The 12,547-nt window shown below is 38.4% G+C and overlaps 1 protein-coding gene across 9 annotated transcripts in view; it reads left to right on the forward strand.

The window, feature by feature from the left end:
- Positions 1-500: 500 nt before the first annotated feature.
- The window catches only part of PEX5L (peroxisomal biogenesis factor 5 like), a 104,283-nt gene continuing 92,236 nt past the window's right edge, over positions 501-12,547 (forward strand). For all 9 annotated transcript variants that reach the window (XM_051626657.1, XM_051626660.1, XM_051626663.1 and 6 more), the window contains exon 1: positions 501-845. In XM_051626657.1, the coding sequence (XP_051482617.1) occupies positions 825-845 (21 nt within the window). In that variant the 5' untranslated portion in view covers positions 501-824. The remainder of the gene's footprint in view (positions 846-12,547) is intronic.

The raw sequence follows: 12,547 nt of genomic DNA on the forward strand, positions 1-12,547 counted from the left end.
GCGGGAGGTTCCGTGTGCCAGATCCAGGTTATGCCGCGTTCTGGCTCCGGGACACTCCGATATTTTGTTGCTGTTCTTACTCTTTTTTTTTTTTTTTAATCGCTGCAGCGGCAGCCGCCGGTCCCTGGCGGGGCCGGGGTTCCCCGGGATGCCGGCGGGGCCGGGGTTCCCCGGGATGCCGGCTGCGCTACGCCCGGTGGTCGCCGAGCTCCGCGGGGCTCCGCGCCTTCCCCGGATGCCGCGCGCTCCCCCTGCGGACGGCGGGAGGGAGGGAAAGAGGGAGGAAGGAAGGGAGGAGAGAAGGAAGGAGGGAGGAGGGGAGGGAGGCGGGAGGGTGGCCGGGGCTGCCTGCGGGGGAGGGCCGCCGGGGCCAGGGCCGCCGGGCGGGCAGGCAGGCCGGGGCTGCGGGACAAGGCGAGGTGCGGCGGGCGAGGCCCGGCTGCGGGGGCCCCGCTCCGCCCCGCCGCGCTCCCCACCCGGCAACCCCCCAGCCGCCGCCGCCTGGGTCCGGCCCGCCCCCCCCAGCACCCCGCCAGGAGCAGCTCCTTTGCAGTTTGCAGCACCGCATGACAAAGGGAGAGAGGGAGAGGCAGAAGGGAAAAGAGAGAAGGGGAGAAAGCAGCCCAGGTCGCTGGGTTACAGAAAGCAGTAAAGAAGCTTCCAGGACAAACAATCTTTTGCAAAAATATAGCTCTTTCAGGGTCAGGCGTTTTTGTTGTGATTTTTTTTTTTCCCCTTCTGATCAAGTGCAGAGGAGCGGTGCCCTCACCCCAGCATACACCCAACCTGTCGGCCTGAGGGGCACCCGAACCTGACAAAGCAGAATGTACCAGGGACACATGCAGGTAAGCGGCTGGAGTGGAGAAGCCCTTTGAACGGGCTCTGCCGAAACGTGATTCTGTGAAGTTTCTGTGGGTTGAGCAGAGGGGAGATGCCACCTTGGCACCGTGCAACAAGTGAGCTGGTGCAATATGATCGTGGCACTCCAGCTCCGTGCTGAGGGGAATAGCTTGCCTGGGGCTGGCTCTGCTCAAGGGGGGGACGGAAAAGGGCTTCTATCAACTTTGTAACTAGGTGAAGTTGTGTGTGTATTTATTCTTCATTTATTATGCCTGCTTGTTCAAACAGATTGAAAGAAGCCTTCCAGGGCAAACATTGTTGTGGCATGCTTTAAGTGACACGTCTCCTGCCATCCTCTTGATGCATCTTTTCCTGTATGTCAAGTGAAGGGCAAACAATAAGGGAAAAGACAGAGCACTTGCTTTGCAAAATCTGCAAAGATTTTGTGCCACGCTGAAGTCATTGATTTGCAGTGTTGTGTTTAAAGGTGATGGATTTCTATTCTTCCCTCCCAACACGGGATGAGGATTAATTTTGCTAAGCCTTGGGATGACTCTGTAGAACGAATTAAAGCACATGTCTAAGTGACTTCAACATCTGAGGCAGTGTCTCATGATCCTATGGATCCACATCGCTGTAGCAGAAAATGCCTCTCCCCGATACAAACATACTAGTGCCCTGGACGTGATGAGTTTAACCTTGACTCCCGCTCCCCTTCTCATGGCTCTTCCTTGGAAAGCCAAGTGTATTTTGGAGGAGGAGGAAATGCAAAAGTGGAGTAAAGGTTTACATTGATCTCCCAAATTATTTTCTTTGCTTTTGGCCCCAGTCTGTCTGTGTGATCATTGCCAGAAATGATCAAGTGATTGTATCACGTACGGTGGCACTAGCCTTGCATGTAGTGTTTTTAGTACCAGGGCTGTTTACAGAGAACCTGCAGGTTGGCAAGCATAAACTGACCACTTCTTTTTGGTGTGATTCCACACAGCATTTACAAATCTGCGGAGTAGTCGTCAGGGAGATTTAACTTAAGTCAATTTCAAACACAGAGCTGTGTACAATGCATGTGAGTTAAGTGAGGACTCTGATTCAGCACTCTGCTTTCCAGAACGGAATGATTCCAGTTACTCTTCCATGTTTGTGTTATCTGATCTCAACAATGATAAATAATGTATCGTAATATTGCTTGTGACAGGAGAACAAACAGGTTTTAACAAGAAACAGTCAGTGGAAGGAGTATATATATTACTACTTGTTTCTGATACTAAGGTTAAAGTATTCATTGTTTTATGGGAACAAAAAAATAATTCTAGAACTAATGATACTGAATGGGACATTGCCAAATATGCTTTCATACCCTTAAGAAAGCAGAAGTTCTTTGCTATGAGTAATATATTGCAAGGTATTTAAAAGCCATTTTTAAAAGGAAAGATTATGGAATATTGAGGTGTCTGGAGTCATTAAAAGGTTGAATCCAATTTGCAACAGGAAAATCAGGTTAAAACATACAATTATGTTTTGACTGATGTCCTTTAAATTATTTTCTTTTAAAATATTTTTATTTTTCTAGCCCAGATATGATAAAATTCTAACCTAATTAACTTTAAAAGTTTGCTGAATTAAAATATTCATATTGAATACCCTTGTCATTGCTAAAAATAAAAACCCACCTGAGTTCATCAACCAAACTTTGTAATATATTTCTGCCCTAACAGAAATCATCAATGTTCTTCAGATAACACCTAAAAAGCCTAAAGCATCAGGAGAGATTTTCATATTTACTATATCCTTAATTAGAGCCTTTAAATGAGTCAGGCAAAGACAATAAAGAGGTAATTTCTTTGCAATGAAGTTATGTACTGTAATGTTTATTAAACTTTGTTGGAACACAAGCTATCAAGTTACTATACAAGTACAGTATCAAACCACATGCTTAAAAAAAACGTAGACATCCTAAACATTACCACAGGTCCTTTCTTAATATCTCCCAGACTTCTGATTAGACTTTACTAACTTAAGGAAAACTATTTCGATTACTTGCAAGTCAAAATTAAAGTGAACCACAAAACCCTCTAAATGTGGGTGGATTAAGTCAGGCATCTAAGTCAGTACCTGGACTCCTAAACAAAGACAATCTGGTTTCTAAAAACAATGAGCACTCACGGAGCTTCCACTTCTGTGAATGAATCTGGAGTGTTTAGCTGGACCTTACTTGGGCACTTAAACATATAACTTATGCATCACATCCAAAGGCAACATGATGTATCAATATATAAGGCCTGATCCTACACCCTTTAAGGCAAAAGCTCCTCTGAAGTTAATTGTGATCAAATGTGGGATCAGATGTAGAATACCAGTCATCATTTTATTTTTCCTAGTGTTTATGCTCAGAAGTAAAAGTAAAATCTGCAGAAATAATTCCTTAGTCCAGTTACTTCAAAAGCTGTATAGAGTCAATGTTTTACTAATAACCTGCTGTAACTCAGCTAATTCTTGGAAGACTTCTGAAAGGTGAGAACACTAACAACTGTAATAATGGAATAAACATAGTTACAGATATTGAGAATTTGCATATCTTGAATATGCATGAAGCATTATCAGCTTCAGTGGGAAATTTCTGACTAAGCTCAGTACATTCTGCAAGTTTAAATGAAATAGATTTTGTATTTAAGCACTGCTGAAGTCCAACAAGCACCTAAAGTATTTTACTGCATCGGGCCATAATATGTGTATCTCTCCTTAATTTTTAACTTATAATACAGTTTGGTTTTGGCGTAGTTTGTTTTTTTTTTTCTGAATCCCAGAAAATCACTTAGTTTATTCCAGAGACCTAGGTTTAGATTTCCCTCATACTGTTTTATAAACGAATCCTCACAACACAAATATGAGGTATATTACTGGTATATTACTTGTTCAACACTTGTCTTCACATTTCCACCTACCTTTCTGTAGGGCTAGCTTTTTTGTCACTTTCACAGAATACTAGGAGAAAGACAAAAACAGCCTTTTTTGCAGAGCCAGTACCACAAACAGAAACAGAACACAAAGTACAGTGCCACGGGAGCTCTTCCAAAGGTATTTCACTATCATAAGCATCAGCTGTGTTTACCAATCTATTTGGTTTACACAGTCACCATCTAAAACACAACAGGCATAGATTCTAAGGCCTGTAGCTACCTCCTAAAGCCTGAGCCTTTAAGGTAGGACTTTTGCATGAGAAAGAGAACATCAGATGAGATGCACAGACTGTACCTACAAACATACAACTTCACTTATGTAGGAAGTCCTGTTTAATTCAGTAAACTTAGGCTCCAAAAGGATAAAACATGGTGGTTACAGGAGCACACCCAAGGATTACACAGATAAGATTACAAAATAAATTTGTCTAAATGTTAAACTGTACAGGTGAGAGACAATTTCTCTCTTAGGACAATGTGTGCAACCCATTGTGTACTGTTTTCCATCTCTGAGGAAACAGTAGCAGGCCAGATGGAAGCAGAACATATGCTGAGTTCAGCCCACAGTCACTGTTCTAAAGCATCTATCATTTTAACAACCAACAATAAGATGTTTTCAAGTTTTTTACAGTACCAGTCCTTCCCATTGACTTTTATGACAGTTCTATAAATGAATGGAGGGTAAATTATAATCATAGAATGGGATTTGCAGCAGTATTTGGCTTGCTAGGAAATTCAAAATAAATGCTTTCAAAGCTGTTTTTTGCCTTGATGCTGTATATAGTCAGCTTTCTCCTGCACAAGTGCCTGAACAGAAGTGCTTTGCCAAATGCTGGCATGGGATTTTATGTATGACAGCAATATGTTTTGAGATGGCTTAATTTAAACAAAGCAGAAATTTTTGACCACACATGGCTGTCAGAGTTCCTCTGACATTTTCTCGCAAAAACAGGCTTGTTAGTCACGACACCTTGGCCAAGTCCCAGCTCAGATAGTTTCCCAAACTTTTAATAGCATAGGCAATCAACTTCATGCCATTAATTGTTTTGTTCTCTATTATTAAAGACATTTAACCTTTTACATAGCATTTCATATTTACATTAAATTATCTGTAGTGATCATTCACATCTCAGTTATCAAACACATAACTGTATGATCATAGCGGATCTGCAGAAAAATAACCATGTACACATGGAAATTCTTGCAAGATTAAACCTCAAGGACTTCCCATGTTTTACTGGGCATGAAAAGTGTTGCTAAATATTTTAGAAGTTACAAAAAACATTTTTGCACAGATTTCCCAACGCTTAAGTCACAGCTAACTCACTGGGAGAAGTGAAGCAGAACTCTCTCAAGTTTAGCTGTAGATCATCAAGTCCTATCTTTGCTTATTCGGTAATCTATTAAAAATACTGCAATAATGTTGGTTACATTGCCACCTAAAATAAATAAAATCCAAACTATTAATCAATTATTACTAAACAAAGGTAATCCCCCAGCTATGCATTTGATACATGAGTAAAACAGGCCACAAAGAATCAAACATCAAACTGAATTTGATGCTAAATTGAATCTTTGTTCAGCTATTAAGATCAAAAATAAACCTATCTTGAAGCTACAAAATTTAAAAAACTGGGCACGTTAGCTGAATGATAACTGATCCCTAGTCAAGTCCATGAATCCTAGCTTAGCTGAAATTCCATTACGATAAACTGATAATTTTTCATTATTACAAGCCTTTTCTAAAAGTACTCACAGTCCTAGGGCAGTGTATATTTTCCATTTAATCTTGATATTTGCCACTTATTCACTAGCAGCTTTTCAAGTTTTGAACAGCAGATTATGAACTGCTTATAAATGAAACAAGCTAAAAATAATGAGCTCACTTTCATTGAAAGAAGTTTATTCAAAGAAAGCAGGTGATGTACTGCTTTTGGCTAAGATGCATACTGAAACTGTACACATTGTGAGTATTTGTAATGCTGGTACAGAGGAGCATTCCTTGAAGCTGTCAGGCAGTTGTACAGAAACCTAGCAGAAAATCTTGCAAGGGCTCAGAAACTCTTGGCTCATAGTGTATTTTTGCTTGGATGCAAATTAAGAGGAAATCTTATAATTAAATAATGATCCATCCCTCTATTCTGCAATTAAATTATTTCAAAACATAAAAAAACAACAGTCTCTAGCACTATCATTTATTTATATAAATGTGTTAGTCTAAATCCAGTATATAGCTTTTGCAGGAGAGGCATGGGTTTTTCATTCAAGAAATCATGCTACATTATTTCTTTAAATCTACCACTATGGTCACAATTTATGACAGCATGATGCTGTTACTAGTCTTTAAACAACACATCCAGAAATGTGTATTTCACCTCTAGATTCATCATACAGCTTCAGCCAGCCCAGTCACTTTTCCAGGTATCCATTTTGCCCCACGTACATCACCTACCCTGATTACCCAGCTTTTATGCTGAGCTTGAATAGCAGTTACTTTTTTTTGTTTGTTTTAATTGTGTTCTCAAATATTCTAGAATGCATCTTCACAACTACTAAAACCAAGGATTGAAGATCAATAGCAGAACACTCAGCTGCATTAAGACCTATACAGAGATAGGGAGAGGCTCTATTTTGATTACTTAGCTTATACTTTGAAAGTTTAGGCTTATGCATGCTTGAAAACTAATTCATTTCATGGCACTCACTGTTTAATATATCAAGAGAGAGAAAAAGGCAGGCTAGCAGTCTTAGAATGGAAGAATGTAGATGTAACTACTATGCAAAGGAGGATGCCAAAAAAATTGGGAAAAAAGTCCACAAGCTAGATCAGGCTGAAATATCCATGGACAAAGTGCAGGAAAGGACAGGAATGATAAGATATCCACATATGGAAATTTCAGAGTTCCCTTTAGGAAATGCAGTCTTACAAAAACATTCATCTGCAGAAAATAATTCCTGTTTTCTAATAATCTCTTTTCTAAGAAAACTGATTCTCCTGAAATGTAAAAAACCACAAACAAACCAAAAAGCGTTTTGATGTTTAAACTGGGTCTCTTTAAAACCATCTGTCTCATTAAATTTGCTACCCTTTTTGCACTAGTTAAAAATGAAAATGGTAAAAATACCTTGAAATATTATTAGAATTAATCTGGCCAGCTTGTTTTCTTACATACCCAAAAAAAGGAATTATCTACTAGTTGTCTGGATCACAGAATACAAGTTTGCACAGTCTATTTCAGAAACAGCTGATACTGCAAAACTGGGAGAAGTAGTTGCCTTCCAAATCAGGTGTCATGACATATTAACTAGGAGGTGACTTTCTGTAGTTATGCATTTTCATCATTGTCCAGTAACATTACCAACAAAATGCCTGAGGAACATAAAAACCATATTCAGCAAATTGTACCAGGTTACAATTATTATGAAAGGTGAGATATTTCATTGCTTTCCTCTCAGGCTTTAGAAATTCTGAGTCACTGGTACATGAGTTTCACATCCAATGGTTTATTTGCATATAAATAAATAAAGTGAAGTCTAAAATATCAAGTAATTTAAACATAGTATACTGAATGGAAAAAAAGCCAAACAAACGTGTAATCAATTTTCATATCCCCGTCAATAGGAAACACAAATCAAAGTTTCTATGTTTAGTCCAGTCTCAGTATTTACTGCAGTTGCTCCCAAACACTTTTTCATTAAGCTTCTATCAGGTTGGCATAATAGATGTAAGCCCCAAGTTTTATTCCTCCACTTCTTCATAGCTTATGAAGACATTCAGATTTGCCAGTATTTCTTCTCTAACTGTCCTCTTTGTTCATGGTCTCCTCCAAGTTCAAAGGCTTTCTTGAAATGTTTTGCCTCCTACCACGTTTGCGCTGCAGTTTCACGTACACAGCCAAACTCACCCATGTCCTGACTGTCTGCTACAGGGAATGGGGTCTGGGTCACCTCTCAGCAGTGCTTGGTCTCAAGGCAAACGTGTTCCACAGTGATGTTCACTGCCACAAGTAGAAAGAAGCAAACTGATGGCTGAGAACTTTTCTGCCAGCAGAGCTCACAGTTCACAAACAGGAGACAATAGGGGACCACCAAGAAGAGGAAAGTAGCTGACTTGGAAAAAGCAACCTTACTTTTTAGCTACAAGCACTACACCATAGTTGTAGGGTAGATCAAAGTCTGTGAGCTCTCTTTTCTCACATGCTTATCTATTTTAGCAGTCACTAGAGAAAAATAACTACACTGTAGTCTTTGTGACTTCCTCTGTAAAGTATGGGAACACTCTGCTGCCTCATGTTCACTTGTCTAGAGCAGTCTGCTATCTTCTGTAGATATTAACAGAATTAACTTGCCACTATTAATCTAATATCAATACTTTAAAACGCCTCTTGTCTTAAAATAATATAGAAGTTATATGAATGCAAATGTCTTTGGGACAGCATTTTTCAATTAACAAACAAAATAACCGCTATGCATTTAGAATCTGTCAGTATAACAGCAAAAGCACATGGGATAAGGAACGTACTGTGCAATGAATTCAGACAAACAATCTTTCTTGATTACATTAAGACTTTGTTTTCTGTTCTGAGATACATAAAAGAAATTAAAATACTCTTTATCCACTGACGTTTAGACATGACAACATCAGAATTATTTTGACATCCATTTCTTTTAGGACCAGTCCATTTTCCTTTGTATTATTTTCCTTAGATCAATCATTTGGCTTTATAGCTTATTTCTCAAAAGCTGAAGAAACAAAATTTATGATTTGCCTTAGCAACATTAGAGCCTGGAATATAGAGACCTGTGTCTCAAAAAATAACACTTCATATTATAGTTTAAGTTTGCAGAATTTACTAAAGGTAAGGTTTGCTAATACTAATGTAGGAATAAGCAAATACTATAATAGCGGCTTTTTTGAGTATTTTTACTATTATGTAAAACTGAGAGAAAACGTGGCATTTTGATGTGATGGTAACCTGTCACAACTTTTTTAAAACCAAGGGAGTATCTCCTAATAGGAAGATCTGAAGAAAAAGCAAGTACCTGGTATTTTACACAGAAGAACAGATTAGTATTATCGAAAAGGATGGCCTTAGTCTTCACTAGTGCCTTGGACACTATTGTAATAGAAATAATAATAGTAATGTCATAGAAATTATGAATTAAATAACTGTAGCTTGATATGTGTCGCATCAGAGTGTCATGTTATTTTTGCTGTCATTCACTGAAGTTTAACAAAGAAGATAATATTCCAGTTACAGGCTTCAGATGTAGATGAGGTATTTCATCTTTTCCTATTTGTCATCTAACTTTCCCTCCAAGAACCAGGACAACTTCAAGATGCCTCTGAAATAGGAATACAAGGAAGAATAACCAGCAGTAGATGATGGAGGTTAGATGAGAATCATATTTGATCTAGTTTGTTAAATAAAAGAAGGAATATGATGATGCACAACAGAGAGAAATAAGGCAGAAAAAAGGAAACTAGTAAGGAAGGAAGTGCTCTTATTTTTCTCAAGAGTAGAAAACATTGTTAATATTACCACTGTACTTAGTCCAGGTAATGTACACAATGTGGTGAGTCATATAAAACCAAAAGGGATGCATGAGCACCTTTGCAACAAAACAAAGGAATCTGAATTATTAGGAAACAGCTGGACACAACATGGAAACAATGAAAAAACACTTATCCCTGGAGCACTCAAACTAAAAGACTCTGTGCTGTTCAGGAAAGAGAAAATCAGAACTGTTGGTCGCAGTAGGAGCATGGATGCCAAGAACACAGGGGAATTTTTGTAAGAAGCTTCAAAACTTGTATGCTTAATGGTACAATGTTCAGACTAAGTCAAGAATACACAAGGAATGGAGATAAAGTTCTTGAAGACAGGGAGAATAGTACAAGTTGCCTAAAGTTATTTATTTAGACCTTGAAAATATATTAGAAAAATTATCTAATTTTTTTCAGTTACATGATTAAGAAAGAGGGGGGGAAGCAAAACATTCTCAAAGTTGCATTAGTATTATAGATAATTTATGGTGCAAACTCAGTTCTTACAGGGATATGAATCACGCAATTGTTACAAATTTGTGAAGCAAAGCTGGTGCAGAGGTACACTATGTAATCTCTCTTCCAAACTGCTGATGGAACTGGTACATAAAACTGAAGACTTGGCAGCAAATATTTAATAGTCTAGTTATCAATCTGGGCATGGTGTCATACGATAGGACAATAAAAAATATGTCAAAATTTAAGATAAAAATGGTAAGATGAGTAAGAGGCCAGATACCTATATGGCTATCCATAATCTGGAAGGTTTTAGGGGACAGATTTTAAGGAAAATTAAACAAATAAATATAAGCAGAAAAACAGAAAATATGTTCTCTAAATTTATCAAGAGAAGATAATGTCAGACTAAGCGGACAGAATTTTCTGTTATCCTGAATGTGCTTTTAGGCAAGCGAGATGTAACTGGCTTGATCTATATAGTCATTGGTGAGCATTTGTTATGGTGCTACAAAAGAAATTATTAGTGAAGCTGGAGAAAGGAAGGAGTAATAGAAAATTTGTAAGGACAGCAAAAAACTTATTCGTGGGGAAATGAAAAATAGATCATTAAAGGAAGGGCTGTCAGGCTATGGAAAGTTTAATAGGGAAGGTCTTTGTGGATGTCTGTTGGAACTGATGTCAGTGTTGGAACTCATGTCCGATGTTTCACCCATAAACATACGAGAAACAGGAAGATGTTGACTATATTTGTTGATTAGTCAATGCTAGGAAACATCATCAGTACTAACAAGTTTCAGGTCACTATACAGAGGGAACTGTGTGAACTTCAACAATACATATATGGTTACTTTTAACAGCACAATATACTGTTGAATGTCAACAATGAAAAATGTCTACCCTAAGCTGTAACCTATAATTTGGCAATGATTATGAAGAAAAACTTGCACATACAAGATAACTGTAAGCCATCAAAATGATGTATCCATGAAAGAGACAGATGTAGTTCTAGTTTTAGAGGAGGTTTTTCCAGAATAGTCAGTAAAACAGCAGTGCCAGTTTAAAATGCCACTAGCAAATTTTCAATTGAGAATCTTCAATTGAGAATCCATGGTGAAGACATGGAAAACAGGCCAAAAAAAGTATAGTCAAGGAGAAGGGAAAGTTAATCCTTGACAAACCAGAACAGAAGAGACCAAAGATTTTTGCTTATTTCATTGAGCAAAGTGAAGGCTTAGCACAGGAGCATAATCACAGCATGTAAATGCATCAGGGAGATAAACACCAGGTACAGAAAAACCTACATTAGCTAAGGACAAAACTGGCAAAGGAACAAATGGATATTAACTGACTGTGAATAAATTTAGATTGGAAATTAGAAGAAGGCTTCTGATCATTAAAGCAATCAAGATTTCCAATAGCCTTCCAACTGGAATAGTGGAGGCAAAAAACCTAATTACTTTAAAGATTAAACACAATCAATCTATGAAAGACTTTGTATGACATGCTGCCTGTGAGAGCAGAAGACTGAACTTCAGTAACCCAGCAGCACTCCTTGTTTTGAAATTTCTCAGACTTCAGCAGAAAGAAACCCTGACCCATGTTCAGCAAGAACAAAATTGCCAACATCAAGTCAAAAGTCTTCCTATTGTGGCTGTGGAGGGCTTGGTTGTCTTCAGAGCCTCAGTAACCTCCTACTAAGAGAGCTATGCAGGAACTGACTAGTTATTCTCACTTCTCTTCCAATTGCCCAGTCCAAAACCTCCTTTTGACTACTTGTGGAGCTGAGCTCTACAGTTTGAATGCTCTCTCTGCCAGCTTTCTTATTGAGCCTCCCACTCAGCTCAACTGATAGTTTTGCTACAAATAAAACCTTAATAATCAGAGGAAATTTATTTCCCCCATACAGCTAAACTCAATGGTTTGAGCTAGAAAAACTGAAGCTTTTCTCCATCTTGTATTCATGTGCCTGCAAGAAGCACTGAGGGTTTGAAATCACCAGCTGTGTTAACATTGTGTAACAGCAAGCTTAAATTTATTTTGTTTGCAGCCAGTGTGTGTGCATGAGGATCAAAACTAGAACCCATCAGAACCAGAAGGAATATTTTCCCTGACTTCAGCAGAGCTAGGATGCAGCTTTTTTCTCCATGCTACCAGCAGCTCACTTTTCTCTCCTAAGCTCCAAAAATGAATGCAATGGCAATTACTTAGAGCATATGCTTTTAAATAAGGTAACCCAGTCCTAGTCAGGAAATACTGAACTCACTTTAGACCATTCTCTTAGAAGGGATCATAAAAACACATTTTATAGTCAGTCCCATGTCCCTTTTAGTAGACTGAGTCAGACAATTATTTCTGGGTTAAATCAGGCTCATAAAACTACTTCAGGATCTGATTGCTAGGGTTTCTGTCTCATTTCAGGTCATGATGGCTGTGATTTGCATCCTTCAATATATCAAGCAGACAGATGTCCATGGGCACTCCATCACAACTTGGTAACATCATTACAGTCTGGCAACTCTTGGTTGCTAGGAGTTGCTGTGCTGCAGTTTACTGAACATAAGTCTGCTACTCATATTTCAGAATTTCAGGAGCCATGCCAGCAAAAGTTTCCAAATAGGTGAGATCACTGGATAATGGCTAATCAAATATATGCAATATAAATTGCAAAATTTACTGAGCAAAGAAATAGGATGTTCATTTGATGAGTTAAGTAGTTTTTCCTGCCAGTACACAAAAAACTAAA

Source organism: Apus apus, chromosome 8, assembly GCF_020740795.1.
Source record: "Apus apus isolate bApuApu2 chromosome 8, bApuApu2.pri.cur, whole genome shotgun sequence".
Lineage (NCBI taxonomy): Eukaryota > Metazoa > Chordata > Aves > Apodiformes > Apodidae > Apus > Apus apus.